General features: G+C 38.6%; 1 protein-coding gene across 1 annotated transcript; it reads left to right on the top strand.

Moving 5' to 3' along the window:
* The first annotated feature begins 1,352 nt into the window (after positions 1–1,352).
* Positions 1,353–18,641, top strand: LOC122291656 (protein ARABIDILLO 1-like). The gene is made up of 12 exons (XM_043099488.1): positions 1,353–3,594; positions 3,813–3,971; positions 4,049–4,129; positions 4,257–4,388; positions 5,448–5,575; positions 12,369–12,456; positions 13,994–14,088; positions 15,765–15,828; positions 15,937–16,112; positions 16,984–17,205; positions 17,879–17,963; positions 18,089–18,641. Exons 1-12 carry the CDS (start codon positions 2,251–2,253, stop codon positions 18,263–18,265), a joined length of 2,751 nt encoding a protein of 916 aa, XP_042955422.1. The 5' UTR covers positions 1,353–2,250; the 3' UTR covers positions 18,266–18,641.
* The last annotated feature ends 313 nt before the right edge of the window (positions 18,642–18,954 follow it).

Here is an 18,954-nt window from a genome sequence, read left to right as displayed (position 1 = left end):
ATCCTAAGCGGCCGACTGCTCTAAGTGGTTAGTTTTTTATTGTCTGTGCAAAGTAGAAAGGAAGTACCATATAAGATCTTAGTGAGATCCTTGATAAAGGTACATGTTGTGCTTCGATATTTTTCATGCACAGAGCCTCGTAGTCATTGGTTTTGTTGAGAATGACTTTTGAAAGGTTTCACACATGTATACGGATCCTCATCAGGTTTAGTTGCAGGGTCTCTACATTTGGAGGAAAAATGGGTTAAAAGTCGTGTCCATGATCTACCATAAGCCATCAGGATTGCCCTTTGGAGGTTAAGACCTGAAGATTTTCAATTGATATTTGAATGAACTAGCTGCTTAGCAAATGCTTTAAAGCATGTGGATCCATCGGGCATAATTTTTTTTTTCTATGATCATATTTGTAGCTAAATTATGCCTTTGTATATGTTGTTCTATTCCATATACCAAAGAGTATATTGCAAATAGTGCATGTACTTATTTTCTAGGTATGTGTAACTGCGAGGTTGGGTTTCATCCCAAATACCATTATTCTCTGAATCAGGCCTGAGCTGGCTAGTTTAGGCTGGATATCAGGTTGGGCAATTATTTGAGATACCAACTATTGGTTGGTTGTGGGCCTTCTTGGTCCGGTGGATTTCCACGGATCCCCTCATTTGTGTGTTGTGAAAGGGCCTTTTTTTTAGGCCCATCATTCTAAAATACACTATGCAGGGCAAATGCCCGGCAAACCCACGCTAAAACATATAATTAAAATAATGTTAGATGCAATTATAGATTATATAAGTATTGTATACTCTTTTTGAAATAGATTGGAATCTATTATTAAAAGATTAATTTTTTATAAGAATTTTATATTTATTCATTTTTTCAAATGGAACATACGATGCTTGCGTATTCTATGATTGTAAATATTATTTATCTTAATTTTATTTACAAGATGACGTGGATTCATTTTTTTTATTTTTTTATATATCATCGGCATGTTAGGAATTGATTTAAAAAATAATTTTTATTTTAATCTGGTATGTAAAATATATTTCTTCCACAATGACTCAATTATACAAACTATTACGACCGAACACAAGATATATAAATAAAAAATTATAAATCAAAATTTTATTTTTTAATCATACTAAATATCTTTTGCAAATTAGTTTACTTAATCAACTCGGCTATAATTTGAACTTAAAGCTCGACTCAAGTGCAATGACAATGAATTAAATACTAGTAATAATAATCACCGATTTGATTTTAGTCTTTTTAATACCCCATACGGAGTAAATAATCCCATATTTCTTCTATTAATGTTCTCTATTTTTGTTTTCCTTGCCGACTTGGGGGAGATAAAACCGAAAAGGGTAGAGGGGAAAAAAATGGTGTTCGGATGCACAAAAGATTGCAAAAAGACTATATATGCAAACTTCAAAAACCGTCAATATTGTACAATGGAGGTGTAGAATAGATTGATAGTCCTTGATGAGCTGTAGTTTCACACCATTCTTCTCCGACCCTTCTCACCTCAATGCTGTAATTATCTTTCTCACTTGTATTCTTGCCCTGTCCCCACCGATACAATCCTCTCTCGCTCTCTCTCTTTCTTGGTGCACAAAGACGACAACAGCAACAACAACAAAGAAAGAAAAGAAACATAGGGGAGAGGGGTAGACACAGGCTTTGAGGGTTTGGCTTTGTTCTACGTCTCTCTTAATACCCACCTGAATTCTCTGCGACCCTTCCCCCGGCTTTGTCTCCTCTCTCCCTCTCTGTCTCTGTCTCTTTCGATCCCTCTATCATCCATTGAAGCTCCATTGGAGCTTCTTCAATGCAATTCTTTAAGGGGCAGATAATTTCTTCCACAAGCTTGAAAATTTTAAGGCTTTACCCACAGACCCGCGTAGCCTAAGTTCTCAGGTAGGAAAATAATCATTGATTTTGCCTCCTGTGACGAATTTAAGATTCCAGATTTTCAGGGGTATTGGATAAAGGTGGCGTCGCATTCTAGTATATTATGAATAATTAATTATACGAGATATGTTTAAAATTTCATTATTTTTTGGAGTTGTAGGTCTTTGAGGTGAAAGGGTCTTGCTTTCTAGGTTTGTTTGTATTTTCCTTGTGTGATTTTAGGACTTGGGTAACTGAGGTTAATGGTATATGTTTCTTGGCCTGTTCGCCGATAGCAAGATTTTTTTTATTTGAGATTGAGCAGTATTGGTACGTAGGTCGGGGTAAATTGATTGGGATATGAGTCGTAGGGTGCGGCGGAAAGTGGCAAGGAAGGGGAAGGTTGTTTCACCAATTTATGCCGAAACGGAAGATGAGGTTTTGGGTTTGAAGCAATACGGCTATGTGGATTGGACAGGTCTGCCTGATGACACAGTGCTTCAGCTGTTTTCGTGTCTGAATTATCGTGACCGGGCAAGCTTATCATCAACCTGTCGGACATGGAGGGTTCTAGGAATTTCCCCTTGTTTGTGGAACTCTCTGGATCTTCGTGCGCACAAATGCGATGCTTCCATGGCATCTTCACTTGCTCCCAGATGTGTGAATCTTCAGAAACTTAGGTTTCGTGGTGCGGAATCTGCTGATGCAGTAATTCATCTTCAAGCTAGGAATTTGCGTGAAATAAGTGGTGACTACTGCAGGAAAATAACAGATGCGACTCTCTCTGTGATTGTGGCTCGACACGAGGCACTTGAAAGCCTCCAACTTGGGCCAGATTTCTGCGAGAGGATCAGTAGTGATGCTATAAAAGCAATAGCGTTTTGTTGTCCTAAATTGAAAAAGCTTCGCCTCTCAGGAATTAGGGATGTTCATGGTGATGCAATTAATGGCTTAGCCAAGAATTGTCCACATTTGACTGATATTGGGTTTATAGACTGTCTCAATGTAGATGAGATGGCTTTGGGAAATGTAGCATCAGTTCGTTTTCTCTCAGTTTCTGGGACTTCAAATATGAAGTGGGGAGTGGTTTCTGATCTTTGGCATAAGCTGCCTAACTTGGCTGGGTTAGATGTTTCAAGAACTGATATTGGACCAAATGCGGTTTCAAGATTATTATCCTCATCACAGAGCTTGAAGGTTTTGTGTGCCTTGAATTGTCCTGTTCTTGAAGAACATACTAGTTTTCACATCAATAAAAATAAAGGTAAATTGCTACTTGTCCTTTTTAATGATATTTTCAAAGGAATAGGTTTGCTATTTGTCGATACTACAAACAAAGGGAAAAATGTGTTTTTGGATTGGAGGAATTTAAAGAATAAGGACAAAAACTTGGATGAAATCATGATTTGGGTTGAGTGGATCCTATCCCATACACTTTTGCGGATTGCTGAGAGCAATCAACAAGGTTTGGATGAGTTTTGGCTCAAGCAGGGTGCTGCGCTGCTTCTCAGTTTAATGCAGAGCTCACAAGAGGATGTTCAAGAAAGGGCAGCCACAGGACTTGCAACGTTTGTGGTCATTGATGATGAAAATGCTAACATAGATCGTGGACGGGCTGAAGCAGTTATGCGAGAAGGTGGCATACGCCTCCTTCTGGACCTAGCAAAATCTTGGCGGGAAGGGCTCCAGTCAGAGGCTGCAAAGGTAAATTTCTTTATGCAATTATGAGCCATCTGCTTTTCAATGAGTTCAATTCAGTTCTGATCTATACTGATTGGTAAGATTTTAATGAGATGCACTTGACAAAATGCATATTTAATCATTCTGAGACTATTTTCATTATTTTAATATGGTTTGAGCTCACATGTTTAGATGTGGAATTGGGTTAATTTTTTTTCTTCTTTGATATTTTTAACATGTAGGCTATAGCAAACTTGTCTGTAAATACCAATGTTGCAAAATCTGTTGCTGAAGAAGGAGGAATCAATATTCTTGCTGGTTTGGCAAGGTCCATGAATAGGCTGGTTGCCGAAGAAGCTGCTGGAGGACTATGGAATCTTTCAGTTGGAGAAGAGCACAAGGTTTGATGTTTTGGAGTTTATTCTGTCCGTTTGGCATATACTCTCCTAGTTCTGAGTACATAAGAGTTCTCTATCAGGGTGCCATTGCTGAGGCTGGAGGAGTAAAGGCTTTAGTTGATCTTATATTCAAATGGTCCACAGGTGGTGACGGAGTCCTGGTATGTTCCTGTCATGTCATGCGTTCTTTCCGCTTTGGTGCAAGCCTTTTATGTTATTCTTTATTGTCACTTGCATACAATTGGAAGTTGCTAAGGAGAGGCTTGGTTCACATTTTTGTGTTTTCAGGAACGTGCAGCTGGTGCATTAGCAAATTTGGCAGCTGATGACAAGTGTAGCACGGAGGTTGCAGTGGCAGGTGGTGTACATGCTTTGGTGATGCTTGCTCGTAATTGCAAATTTGAGGGTGTACAAGAGCAGGTACCTTTCATTGTTAGGATTGGGCATCTCAAATGAGGATATTGACGTTTCCATTACCATTTCTACTGAATATAACTTGTGAATCAAAGTTCAAGATTCAAGGTTCTATGGGCTTATTATATAATATCATTACATGATATTTGGTAACTTCTGGATATATATTTTTTAGTTTAATGATATAGTTCAATTTTTAATATTAGTAGGTTCTATGGGCTAATTATTTTTAGTTTAATACATATAAAAAAATTTAGTATTAGAATAAATAGGGTAGCTTTTTTGGTTGGGTGAGTGGGGTTGTCTGATTTTACCCTACTTTTTATACGCAATATGGTGAAAACTCTGATATTTCAATGACCGGTTGAAGTCTTTAGAAAAGAAATAGGCCTCCAAATCTGGTCATGATTCAAGTTTATGGCGGATTATAGTTTTGAAATTCACCTCCCCAGTTTCTTAAGAGGTGATTGTGTCTCCCTGCATGCTGTGAAAGTACCACATGTTATGTCATGGTACTTGAAAACTGGTCTTCGGTCTAAGGTTTGTGTGCACTTCTATATCAAAATGTTAATGTTCGGTATGCATTTATGGTGGGCAGTGTTACAGATGAATGCTTTTTTTTTTTTGGGGGGGGGGGGGGGAGGGGGGGGGGAGGGGGAGGTTCTCTATTGACTTTTTTTCTTGTGATAGGTTATGCTATTGTCTCACTTTGTCTGCTTCTTTTCTAAAATCTATCTTTTCAGCCTTAGGGATGATTATCTATCCATTTTTTATTGGTATGACTACCTTATCCATATATGCTTTCTATTAGGACTTGGCCATTGATATATGATTTCCTTGGCTAAAATGTTAAATACGATGTCTTAAAATTGATGCTTGTGGTAATAATTGAGGTGATTGATATCTGATTCCATGTTTCAAAAGGTTCTGTAATATTTTCTGGCAAAATGAATGCCCTACAGCAAGGTCCCATTGCTCTCTTTCTTTCTCATGCCACTGCCACTGTTTGTGTCTGCATGTGGTTTTGTTTTGAATTAGTTAAGTAAACTTCCTGGTATATGATAGGCTGCTCGTGCCTTGGCTAATTTGGCTGCTCATGGAGATAGCAACAGTAACAATGCTGCCATTGGGCAGGAGGCAGGTGCTCTTGAAGCACTTGTTCAACTAACACGTTCTGCTCATGAAGGTGTCAGGTAGTTTATAATTTCTTCTGAATTTGTATTTCTCATTTAAGCTCCTCTATAATTTCATTGATGCATGGTTTCTAACCTTGGTATTATTGTCATATATTTAATCATCCTTCCAACTATTTTTAGTCTTTTTGATAAGTCCATGTTCGTCTAAAACGTAAAAAAGCCCCTTCCTCCCCTTCCTCTGTTGGGTCATCTTCAAAGGAAAAAGGGAAACAAAGAACTGTCCAACCTGCTACTCGTGACTGTTTAGATATGTTCACTTGATGGGCATGTTTCTTACTTTCTTAGAATTTCTTCTTTATTTATTTTTTATAAGTAATAAGATATTTCATTGATATAAAGATAGGCATAGCCCAAGTACACTAGAGGTATACACAAGCATACACTTTTTTAAGAACTAGAAACCGTTACAAGGAAATCATGGAAGTTAAGACTATTTAGATCTAACGCAATAGCCCATAAAACAAAGTCTTCAAAAAAAAAACTCCTAAACTCTTCCAAGGAACGTTCATGATCCTCAAAAAGTCTCTCATTACGTTCACTCCATATACACCAAAGAATACAAATAGGGGCCATTTTCCAAACAGCTGCAATCTGTGGTGTCCCAGTGATACCTCTCTAACATGCCAGAAGACCAACCACCCGGCCTGGCATCACCCATGCTATTCCCATCTTGCTGAAAAAATAATTCCATATATCTCTAGCAAACTCACAATGTAAAAGTAGATGATCCGCCGTTTCCCCACTCTTTTGACACAAACAACACCAGTCCGTTATTACAAGGCCCCGTCTTCTCAGAATATCATTAGTCAACATCTTGCTTAAAGCTGCTGTCCAGACAACAAAGGCGGCCTTTGTGGGTGCTTTAGTCCTCCAAATGTTCTTCCAAGGGAAAGAATGTCCTTGTTGCCCAGTAGATAAGTCATAAAACGAGCGTACCGTAAATTTTCCTTTCCTAGAGGGTCTCCAAATCATCACATCTTCAGTTGTGGCAGCAACAGGAATGTTATACATCAAGTTAAAAAAATCCACCAGAATATTCACTTCCCAATCATGTGCATCCTGATTAAGGCTGATATTCCACTCTTGTGAACCTTGGATAGTTACCCTCAAATCAGCTCTGGATCCCTTGCAATACTGAAATAGCGGGATAGGCATCCATCAACGCTGTGTCACCCACCTAGGCATCCTTCCAATCCTTCTTCCATCCCTCAGGCACAACCGAGTATTACTAGCAAAAGAATCACATCCTTTCTGTATGAACTTCCACAACCCCACTCCATAGGACCCCCTTCCTTCTTTTGAACACCAACCCCCCATTTCACAACCATTTCAAGTCTATCACCCCTCTCCATAGAGCTCCCTTCTCATAATTATAACACCATAGCTATTTACCTAGTAGAGACCTATTAAGAATCCTCACATTCCTGACCCCCAATCCGCCATCTCCTATGGAATTGCACACCTTATCCCAGCCCACTAAATGGAACTTAAACTCCTCTCCTATTTCACTCCATAAGAAGTCACGTTGAAATTTTTTCATTCTACATGCAATGCCAGTAGGGAGAGGAAATAAAGACAAATAATAAGTGGGAAGATTTGAAAGAGTGCTCTTAATAAGAGTGAGCCGCCCCCCTTTGGATAAGTACAACCTTTTCCAACCGGCCAACCTACGCTCAAATTTTTCTAGAACCCCCTCCCAAATGGACTTAGCTTTGAAAGAAGCCTCCAATGGGAGCCCAAGATACTTCAACGGCAAGGAAAAGACCATGCATCCCAATAGGTTAGCCAATCTGCTTATGTTACTTACATCCCCTACTGCGACCATTTCTGTCTTAGCAAGATTAATCTTCAATCCGGAAATAGCTTCAAAACAAAGTAGGATGGCCTTCAGTGATTGAATATGTCCTGCATTTGCCTCACACAACAGCAAGGTGTCATCTGCAAATAAAAGGTGAGAAATAGTGGTTTGGCCATGTGAATCTCCCACTGAAAAACCAGAAAAAAATCCTCCTACTGCTGCCGTCACTATTATACTCAGAGCCTCCATTACTAATACAAATAAGAGTGGTGATAATAGATCTCCCTGTCGTAGTCCTCGCGAACTGTTAAAGAAGCCCACAGGATCTCCGTTTACTAAGACCGAGAAACGTGCCATTGACACACGATGCCTTATCCACTTCCTCCATCTTTCCCCAAACCCACATCTACTCAACATGTACATCAGAAACTCCCAGTTAACGTGATCGTATGCCTTCTCCATATATAGTTTACAAAAAATACTTGGAATTCGTGACCTAATTCTGCTATCCAAACATTCATTGGCAATGAGAACTAAATCTAATATTTGTCCCTCCCTTACAAATGCATTTTGCGATTTAGAGATAATCTTTTCCATTACCGTGCTCATTCTATTAGCAAGCACCTTCGACAATAACTTATAAACACTGCCTACAAGACTGATCGGTCTAAAATCTTGTACCTCTATTGCACTAGCCTTTTTAGGGACTAAAGCAATAAAGGTAGCATTTAGGCTTTTTTCAAATTTGCCATGAGTGAAAAATTCCTGAAAAACCAGCATTACATCTTCTGTCACCACCTCCCAACAAGTTTGAAAGAAAGTCATATTGAAACCATCCGGGCTTGGAGCTTTATCTTTATTTATTTTCCTGAGAACGTTGTATACCTCTTCCTCTTCAAAAGGTCTCTCCAACGACACCATACTAACTTGGTCAATACTCTCAAAAGTTAGACCATCCACCACAGGTCTCAATGCAAGAGGTTCTGACAATAAGTTTTTAAAATGGCCAGCCACATATTCCTTCATTTCCGCCTGATCTGACAAAGCAACACCATCAAGATTCAAAGACTCAATGGTATTGAACCTCCTATCTGCATTAGCTATGCGGTGAAAGAACTTAGTGTATTTATCCCCCTTCCGAAGCCATAAAACCCTTGACTTTTGCCTCCATGAAATCTCCTCCATTAAGGTCAATCTTTCAAGTTTAGTTACTACTTGCTCTTTCCGGTTGTTCTCGTCGTTTGCACCCTCTAAGCTTTGTAATTCTTGAAATAAGCAATTTTTCTGTCGAGTTATATTACCAAACTCCTGCTCATTCCAAGTCTTCAAATCCTTCTTCAAAGCTTTCAATTTTCCAGCCAACACCTTACTCGGATTACCCTCAAATAAATAAGAATTCCACCAATTTCTAACCAAATCCACAAACCCCTCCTTTTTTAACCACATATTTTCAAACTTAAAAGGCCTTCTACCCCCTTGTATGCCACCCCCATCTAACAAAACAGGAAAATGATCAGAACATAACCTCTGGAGCCTCTTCTGGTTTAGATCTGGAAATTGCAGCTCCCACGAAGGAGAAATAAGAAACCTGTCCAGTCTTGACCAAGTATGATTATTAGATCAAGTGTACTCACCTCCCATTAGAAGAATGTCCATAAGGCCTAACTCAAAAATAAAGTTCGAGAACTCCACCATTGCTGTATTTTGGCGTCCCCCCTTGATCGTTCACTAGGAAATCTTGTTACATTAAAATCCCCACCAATGCACCATGGAACCTCCCTCCAAGAACAAAGTCCAGCCAGCTCATCCCACAGCCTTCTCCTCTCGCTATCCAAATTAGGCCCATAAACCCCAGCAAAGGCCCATAGAAACCCATCTTCTGAATTTTTGAAAGAACACCCCACCGAGTATTCCCCTATAAACTCATCGATGCACTCCACAACCCTCTTATCCCACATAACCAATATGCCCTCCAAGGCCCCTTTCGATGGTAAGTAGATCCAACCTACAAATTGACAATTCCAATGCTTCTAATAATTCTTCTACTAATAAGTTTCAACTTTGTTTCCTGCAAACAAATGACGTCCGCCTTCCATTGCCTTAACATAGCTCTTATATGAAGACGTTTATTACTCATTCAACCCCCTGACATTCCAATTCAGAATTTTTGGCTTCATTAACCAACTGCTCCAGCCCTTCCCTTATTTCTTCCCCTACTCACACTCCCCTCTTTTCCATCGTAATTTATGGACCACGTCAAACGCTTCAGCTCCCTATCTCTTTTTGACCCTACACCCAGATGTCTTGCTGCAATGGCTGTAATTAAAGCTTTAAACTGCTCCTCAGACCCCACACATGAAATCCCCAAACAGCTTTGAAGATCCTCAACCTTTTTTAATAACCAATCAGTGGAAATCCTAGGGGGAACCACGTTTAAAGGGGTGGGGTCCTCTCATACAGCCTCCTCCTCCTCTGTTGAAAAATTACTAGGATCATACAACATCAACATACCTTCCCCCTTATCTGAAGAACACCCTTCATCCACCTTAGCCACTGTATTATCTTGAATCCCCTCACACGGCACTCCGAAGGACTCTTGTTTCTCCTCAGGCTGATCTAATGGTATAGCCACCTGCTCTAGTGGCTCAGAACAGGTCACCGGAGTGTTCTGTGATGACCCACTAAGAGAAGACCCTCCCTGAGCAGCTCCTGACCCATCGCTGGAAGGATTAGGCTCAATCCCGTTGATTGGACTCTCCACCTTCCCCTTCGGCAACTGTACGACCATCAGCGGGACGTCGCTTGAGCCGCCGCTCATGGTCGGCAGACCCACCCCAGGACTTGGGCCCGAAGATATTGTATCGGGCACCCCCAGCAAACCCGAATCTCTTTATTTCGGGGCTTTCTCACGCCAGTTCAGGCCTGGGCTTTTGCTCAGGCCTAGTCCATGATCCACCCCCTTGCCCTTTGGATCTGCATCTCCCCCCTGGCCCACATATCTCTGTTGTCCAGCCCATAGCCCACTCTGGCCCTGCTTTCCAGCTCATGAGCCACAGCCCATTATCTGGCCTGAATTCACTTCCATTTCTTTATTCCCCTCAGCACACCGTATCAGCCAACAAATATTGACTTGCAGTGTATCCACCTGACATTTCATCTCCTGCAAAGCACTCAACACGCTTTCCTCATTCAGACCAGCAGCACCTCTACTAGCTTCCCTTTTAGCCTGAAACCCAACCCTTTGCATACCTACCCCTCCTCTCGAGCCTGCCAATGTCTCAGAGTGATGGGTACCCTTGACATTACTTCTAGGTTGGAGCACCTCCCTGTACGACCTGCAAAATGATGGTGGCTGGGATACTGCACCACCAGCACAGCCAGCCTCCCTCAGTGCCTGCACCCCCTTCCTTCCCTATCCTCTGGAATGAACAAGAAATTCCTGTATCCACCCCCCCCCCCCAAAAAAAAAAACAAATACTCCATCAACTCTAAGAAACACCCTCTAGAGTTAAGAGTGTCTTTGTGCAACATAACCCCTATCACCTTCTCTATACCCAGAATAAAACTCCTTCCTACCTGCCTTCGAACAATCCTCTAAAGCTTTTAGGAACCACCTTGCCGTGCCTAACCTCAGACTCACCTCTTTCACCACCTTCCAACCTTTCTCAGTAATATGTACCAAGCTCCCCTCCCTTACTACCTCAAAAACCTTAGATTCAATCACCACCAATTTCCTCATAACTCACCTAATATTAACTAGCTCTCCACTACAATCATCAAAGCTTCACCAGAATGAAAGAGTAAGATTTTTCATCATCAGAGTTTTGGTTGTACAGAGAGAAAATACTTTGGAGAGAGAAGGAAAATTTTTTCCTTTGTTTGATTGTATTATTGCTTCAGGCTTTATTTTCACTTATGGAAGGTTTCTCAATTAATTATGTTCGGCCTAATCAGTAATCACTTGACCACCCAACAGTTTTATACCAAGCAGGCTCCTGGTAGTTTTTACTCATCTCTCTATGCTTAATAGAAAATTAAGGCTAAAAGCTAAATAAAATGGGGAGACTTTGTTCAATTTTTTGTTAACATAGGAGAAACATATTTATATCTTTGTTACTAATCTTTGAAGCTGCTTTTCGGTGCTCTATTTCTTTAATTCTTTTAAGAATATGATTTCTAATGCTCCAATTTCTAATGCAAAATGGAGCATTAAATCTACTGTTATTTGTTGTTTTCAAACTTTAATGATAATATCCAGTCTAGCTTCCTTAATACGGATTTTAGAAGATTTACCTCTTTCACCCTCTCAAAAGATGCTAAATAATTTTGGATCCTTCGCAGTTAGAATGTATTTAGGTCTTCTTCTGTATACTTCTGGTGTACAAGGCTTATGCCTATCTCATTCATATCAATAATATTTATCTCTTACTTATCAAAAATAAAAAAAAAAAAAAAATGGATCCTACTAATGCCCTATTCAGCATGTCTCTTTTGATTCACAATTATTGTCTGCACATCAGTTTCTTTAGATTATGCACAGATGAGTATGGTTTGTCTTGGGCGATGAATATTTTGTCCCTTCTTAAAAATTAGCATTCAAGTTTTCGTTCTCATTGACTTTCCCTTTCTTGTTCCCTTCTTTCAGCTTTTTTTTTTTTGGGGGGGGGGGGGGGGGGGGGGGAAGAGGTTGATCATTTACATTTATGTTAAGGAAAAAGATATTTTGTTATGTATCTGATTGAGGCATTTATGGGGGAAATCTATTCTTTTTCCTTAGTCACTCTTATTGGAACTTCTGTACTTATGACCTGTACTTATGACCAATGTTGTTTAAACTCTTGTCAATATCAACTTTTGCCTCTGCAAGCACGATAAAAATTCCATAATTGGTTTTATACGACTCAGACCTTTTTGCATCATTACATCGAATTATATATTATGCATTGCTTCCGTAACAGTTTTTTCTGATCACCATTCCTACTGATCAAATAGGCAAGAAGCTGCTGGTGCATTGTGGAATTTATCATTTGATGACAGAAATCGAGAAGTGATTGCAGCAGCTGGTGGAGTTGAGGCCTTGGTATGATATTTACCTTTTTGAACCCAAACCATATTAGTTGCCGTATCCTACCAGTCTTTTGCATCACTTCCGATAATAAGAAGTGCTTCACTAGGAAGTATTACTTTATGCAATATGTTGTAGAAGAGGATAATTGTTTGATGCCTATTAGATTGTGCTTCATAATTAACTAGTGCTTTCAGTAAAGGGGGAAAAAGTGAAGCCCTTCACCTGATATTTAAATCGGTTCCTTTTAACTGGAAGTTGCATTTATATGAGAATAAAGAATAATAAAAGGCCCATGTGCTGCAGGCTCCTGTTTTCTGAAGTGGACTTGTAAGAAGCATGGAATTGTTGGGTGTAGACCTTTAGGGTCTGTTTGGGAACACAATTGTTCTTAGATATTCTCAGATTACTTCAGTACTATTCACTACTATTTACAAACTATTCACTACTATTTCACTATTATTCTCGCTACAATTCATAGATCATCTGAGATATCGTTAGTATCCAAATAAAGTCTTAAACTTTGATAGAAAAGTTGCTTTTGCATGGGAATATACTGTTTATCCTGTTGAAGAAGTGGCAGGCAAATAAAGATATAATCAGGTAATATAATATTACTTTTGGAGAGGAGGCACAACCTTAAACTCTAAACATGAACAATCATGTGCTTACTTTTTCGGATTATGCCTACTTTTTATTTTCATTCAATGTTTTGATCAGTCTTTTTAAACACCATTCTCTCTCCTGAATTTTGTGAAGGATAATTGATTTGCATTCATTTAATTAAGTACTTGAATTATCTACAACTACACTTTTGTGAAATTCAAGGAATTTGGTCTGGTGAAGTCTGGAAATGTGAAATTGGGTTCATTTCAAGGAAAACTATTCACTGGTTGAAACGGATTGCTAAACTAATTTTCTAAGAATCTGTTTGATCCACTAATGGTCCATGTGTTTGCAAAGGCATCATTATCTATCCGTGGCCCACTTTTGGTTGCCTGCTTACAAAATTAATTAAATTTACGAATGGAAAAGGAAAACTCATATGATATAGAGAATTTATGGCCAACAGTTTTTATTTTTTTTTGTATACTTTGATAGTCCTTTGTCGTAGTATATTTTTTATTTGCAAATGTTTGTCAATTACCCTAATTGAAAACTTGAACTTCATTATATTTTTTAATTTTATGACCAATTTAATCTATACAGTTTCACACGTGCTCACATACACACAAAAAATTACAACTGCATGCACACTTTGAAGCACACATAAACTTGTCACTTTTTTAATTAATATGCTTTCTTGATAGCTACCTGATAATTTTTGCTCCCTTCAACTTATGGGACAAATGTTGATTTCATGTTGAATATTTCTTTTATGTAATGGTTTGGAACAATTGGATTGAGTTCTTTGCTGAAGCATCTGACAGCTTTGCTGCAAGGTTTATGATATATTTCTTGAATTTAAATCATAAAAATGGAAAAGTAACTGACTGCTATTATCTAGTATAAAGTTTCACTGCATCTTGAAGCTTTGTTCTTGGCAATTTAGGTTGCTCTTGCACAATCATGTTCCAATGCCTCCCCTGGTCTTCAAGAGAGGGCTGCTGGTGCTCTATGGGGATTGTCAGTGTCAGAAGCCAATAGGTATGTGTTGAGTTTAGAAATTTTTCCTATAGTTGTCATATCATTTGGGTCATGCATATATGATTTGTAGCCGATCTTTGAATGCATCTAGCAATTACATTATATGCCTATTTGTTGCACCTGAGAATTATGCTCATGCAAATTGACACGGCATATATTGCACAACTATCTATAATCTCATCAGGGAGCATGGACCTTTAGAGCCGCAATACTGCAAAGAACTAAAGAGTTTAACCAATATAAAATTCTTGTTTGCAGTAGCCTCTGTGGAATTAATTACATCGAGCAACTGTATATGCCCAAAACAAATTAAAAAATCTGATACTGTCCAGTGTCTCAATCTTTTTTCTCTCCCTCCTTTTTGGCCTGAAGAGGAGCAATGTGCTTTTCTTATATGAACGTCGACTGTTATGATTTTCTTGATAACTCGTTACATCCGTTAGAAAAATTTATGCAAGCTACAGCTGTCAGGGGTTTACATAAAAATCCATCAGACTTTGTTTTGATCGGATTAAAGATGGTAGAGTTTTGACAGGATGTTTGAATACATTATGTCAATTCATCTAGGATATTGTTCATAATATACGATAACATGGCAAATAGTTGACTATAATCTTATATTTTTGAAAAACTCAGTAGCACGTCCTTGGGTTAGGAAAAAACTCTACAAAAATCAAATGAAGGTCATTAAATTATTAGATCTGGTCTTTCTTGGAATCATATTTGGCAGCAATTCTGCTTGATCTGCTTCATGTGTAATGTCTTTAACAGCCGTACATAGATGTGACTTAATTAAAAACAAAAAATGCACGAAATGCTATAGTTTTACAATTCAGAAAGCTTCAAACTCCTGGTCTAAGACTTGAATCCTCTTGGGTGCAAACAATTTCTATGGGCCATTAGACTAGAGGAACTTCCCTTTGAATTACCCGAGGTGCACTTGTGGGAAACTCCTTACCAAGGGCCTATGCACCCTCGGGATAAGTCGAGACTTTGTTATTCGACACCTGGTGCTAATAATAATAATAAAAAGAAACCTTCAAAATTTGATCCTGATTTATTGCATCAATTTCCTTGGTTGTACATATCATTGCTTGTATATGGAAAGCACGGTCAAGCCACAGCTCATGAACCTTTCTTTTCGTGGATTTGACATACAATTCTAAGCTGGTAATACTTGTTGAAAGAACCAAATATTACGTTGCATTGAGTATTGCTAGAGATGAGCTTATGTTGAGAAAGGTGCAAATGATTCTCTTCTTCTTACTGATTTGTCCCAATCCCATCGGCAGATTTTTCATAAGAGATTGTTTTTCGGTCTGTTTGGGACTTGTTCTCAACCTTAAAGCACAAATGGATTGCCATGAAAAACAATCATTATTTATTGCAATTTTACTGCAATGCTCTCCTTCTGAAGTATTTTTATTTCAACAAAGGCTGGATGCAATTAACTGTGCTTGGATATCCAAAATGATTTCACTTAATGTTCTCTCATATGTGAATAAGATGATTCTGCTTTTAAAAACTTCTGACTATACGCTTCTCATCAATTTTGCGTTGTTGGTTATATTTTGGTGCTCTTATCTGTCTAGAATTCCTTTTAGGTAAGGATGAATATCTATTCTTCATTCTATATTATTTTTATACTTATGTCATATATCTTCTTGGTCTGTTAGTATTGCTATTGGACGCGAAGGAGGTGTGGCCCCTCTAATTGCATTGGCACGCTCTGAAGCTGAGGCAAGCATTTCCTCATAATAATCAATGTTCTGTCAAAAGTTTGATTTTCAACTTCTACTTAAGAATAAGTATGGCATAAATTTGGCTTAATTGATATTTTCCTTTCAGGATGTCCATGAAACAGCTGCAGGAGCTCTTTGGAACCTTGCTTTTAATCCTGGTAATGCTCTCCGTATAGTGGAGGAAGGGGGAGTTCCGGCCTTAGTTCATCTCTGTTCTTCATCAGTATCAAAAATGGCACGCTTCATGGCTGCATTGGCATTGGCATACATGTTTGATGGGAGGTATTGATTTTTGGCCATGACCTTTATTTATTTATTTATATAGGTAAAAGTAAAGTTTTATTGATATAAGAGACATCACCCAAATACACCGGTGGTATATACACTGAACATGCCTATTTCGCCATGACTTAGAGACAACATGTGCTCATAATACTCAATTCTTTCTCTTCTTCTTTTTAATTTTAATTTTTTCTGTATTCGTCTTCTTTCTGGGCGTTTTAATTTTAATTTTTTATAAAATATTCTCTCTGTATTATGGTCTATGTCCTGATTACGGACAAGTTTTGGATACTGGACTGCAATTTGTCCATATGAAGCTAATTTAAACCACCATACAGAGATGAGACTAACATGGATAGTGGGGGATCAACTCATTTTTGTTTTCTCTTGTATTATTGTTATTTCTTTGCATTTTAATTTTTGGATGGATATTAGAGAAGAAAAGCCGTGTACAAAAATAAACTAATTGCTGATCTTACTGTTGCGTATGTAAGAGACCCAAGCTTGGTGGAAGATTGTGGCGTTAGTCTGAAAATTTTCTTTTGGACGGGAGAGCCATGAGACACTTCTTGCTTCATAAACTCCCTATCACCTTCTATAAAATCTCATATTATTAAACTAGGACAGTTTTCCTGTATCTTGAAAGTTGTCCTTATTCCGCCAAAAATAAGAGTATCTGGTAAAGTGTAAAGCGTAAAACTGTATCTTGAAACCTGTCCTAATACCCCCAAAAAGGAGGATCAATCTGGTAAAGCGTGAGGTACTTTCATTAATGGTTTGTGGTTTGATCTTCATGAGAGTCACCTAAACTTGTTTTGGAAGAATTAACTTGCATGTATATATATTCAACTTCTCTTAATACTTTTTGCAGAATGGATGAATTCGCTCTATTAGGGACTTCCTCAGAAAGCAGTTCAAAGAGTGTGAGTTTAGATGGGGCTAGAAGGATGGCTTTGAAACACATTGAAGCCTTTGTCCTCACCTTTTCTGATCCACAAGCATTTGCTGCTGCTGCTGCATCATCAGCCCCTGCTGCATTGTCTCAAGTAACAGAAGGAGCTCGTATTCAAGAAGCAGGGCATCTGAGATGCAGGTTTACCTTCTCTCTATCAAAGCATGTTCTATTTGACCACTCTTATACTTCACTTTCGACTTCTTCTTGAATATCTTACTCATCCATGATATTCATGCTTGTTATATCTTCTTTTATGTATAGAATATTTTTCATTCAGCGTTCTTCTACATTCTGTAGTAGTCATTTATTGGGACAAATTAGGAAATTAGCTTGTGATTTTTTATACGAGAGTCAGACAACTGTGAATACTTCCTTATTTTAAGAGATTGGCGTTTAAATTTCTTTAGCTCGTAGGTCCTTCCTTTTTAAATGGTTTTTGAAATTTCGATTGGTTAAGGCTGGAATATGGACCCTTATGTTGATCTTTTACGTAATCTCCAGGATGGAAGGTCGTTCATTTTCTAAACTAAAATTACTTGTCTTAGCATGTCTGCTCTCTCTCTCTCTCTCTCTCTCTCTCTCTCTCTCTCTCTCTCTCTCTATATATATATATATATGTGTGTGTGTGTGCGCGCGCGTGCACCCCCTTCTGTGTCAGTTGATCTTTTGGTTTGGGGAGCTGGTGGAAGATGGCATATAGTTGTTCTAATAATTTTTTTTTTTTTATGAGTATATAGTTGTTCTAATCATTCAATATTACATTGCTTGCTTTCTTTTTCTGATTTTTGGATCTTGTTCTCATTTTCCTCAGTGGAGCTGAAATTGGGCGATTTGTTGCCATGCTACGAAATTCATCAGCTATACTCAAGGCATGTGCTGCATTTGCTCTTCTCCAGGTAACTTGCACATGCTGGGACCCTCTCTCTCTCTCTCTCTCTCTCTCTCTGTAGTTTCAAAACAATAGAGTATGTTATTAAATATGAAAACAGTGTTACTTTGTTTTCTAATATTTTAATTGCAGTTTACCATCCCTGGTGGCCGTCATGCCGTGCACCATGCGGGCCTCATGCAGAATGCAGGAGCAGCACGAGTTCTTCGTGCTGCAGCTGCAGCAGCAACTGCCCCACTTGAAGCCAAAATATTTGCCAGAATTGTACTTCGCAACCTTGAACACCACCACATGGAACCATCACTTTAAAGGCGTTTTCAGCTGTCACAATCTGTCTGTTGCCAATTTCATATCAAGTTATGGAAGGTTCCTTTCATAGACAACAGTATAATGTAACATTAGAGCACATTCTGCTTTCTTTAAGCTCCCTCTAAACAACCAATTGTCGCGTAGAACTGTGTTTAATCTGTTTTCTTCTCCCCCTTCTCCCACAGTCCTAGGAATTTAAAAGCTGGTTTCAATGATTTTTCCCCTTTTTTGTAACAAATCTTTACATGTTGAGGTACTTTAGGTGGGGGATTGATCTAAGAACCATTACCTTGTCATTTTTTATCCGGTGTCTGTATTCGTTGTGACAACAATCTATATAGTCATGTTACATAAATGCTGTTTTTAGACTTGTCAAGGCTTTGGCTCAACTCACGTTACCAGTTTGATGGACAATTAATTACATCAATGCTATTTGTTTTACTCGACTCAAACCAAATTGGGATCGGCTATCCGTCTTCTTCAATAAATTGGGGTTGACCAAATTTATATTTAAATTTATTACATCTTTCTGTATTATCTGATGACAAGTGATTGAAGACCTGGGAAATTCATGAGCTTCACTTGTGCTGTGTAGCTGACTATAAGCGATATAGATGCATAAAACAATGTTCTGCAAAGAATTAGTGTGGGGTTTGGACAAAAGAAGAGCCGAAGAGGAGACCAAAAGC

Source organism: Carya illinoinensis, chromosome 13, assembly GCF_018687715.1.
Source record: "Carya illinoinensis cultivar Pawnee chromosome 13, C.illinoinensisPawnee_v1, whole genome shotgun sequence".
NCBI lineage: Eukaryota > Viridiplantae > Streptophyta > Magnoliopsida > Fagales > Juglandaceae > Carya > Carya illinoinensis.
This window is presented reverse-complemented; position numbering and strand designations above follow the sequence as displayed.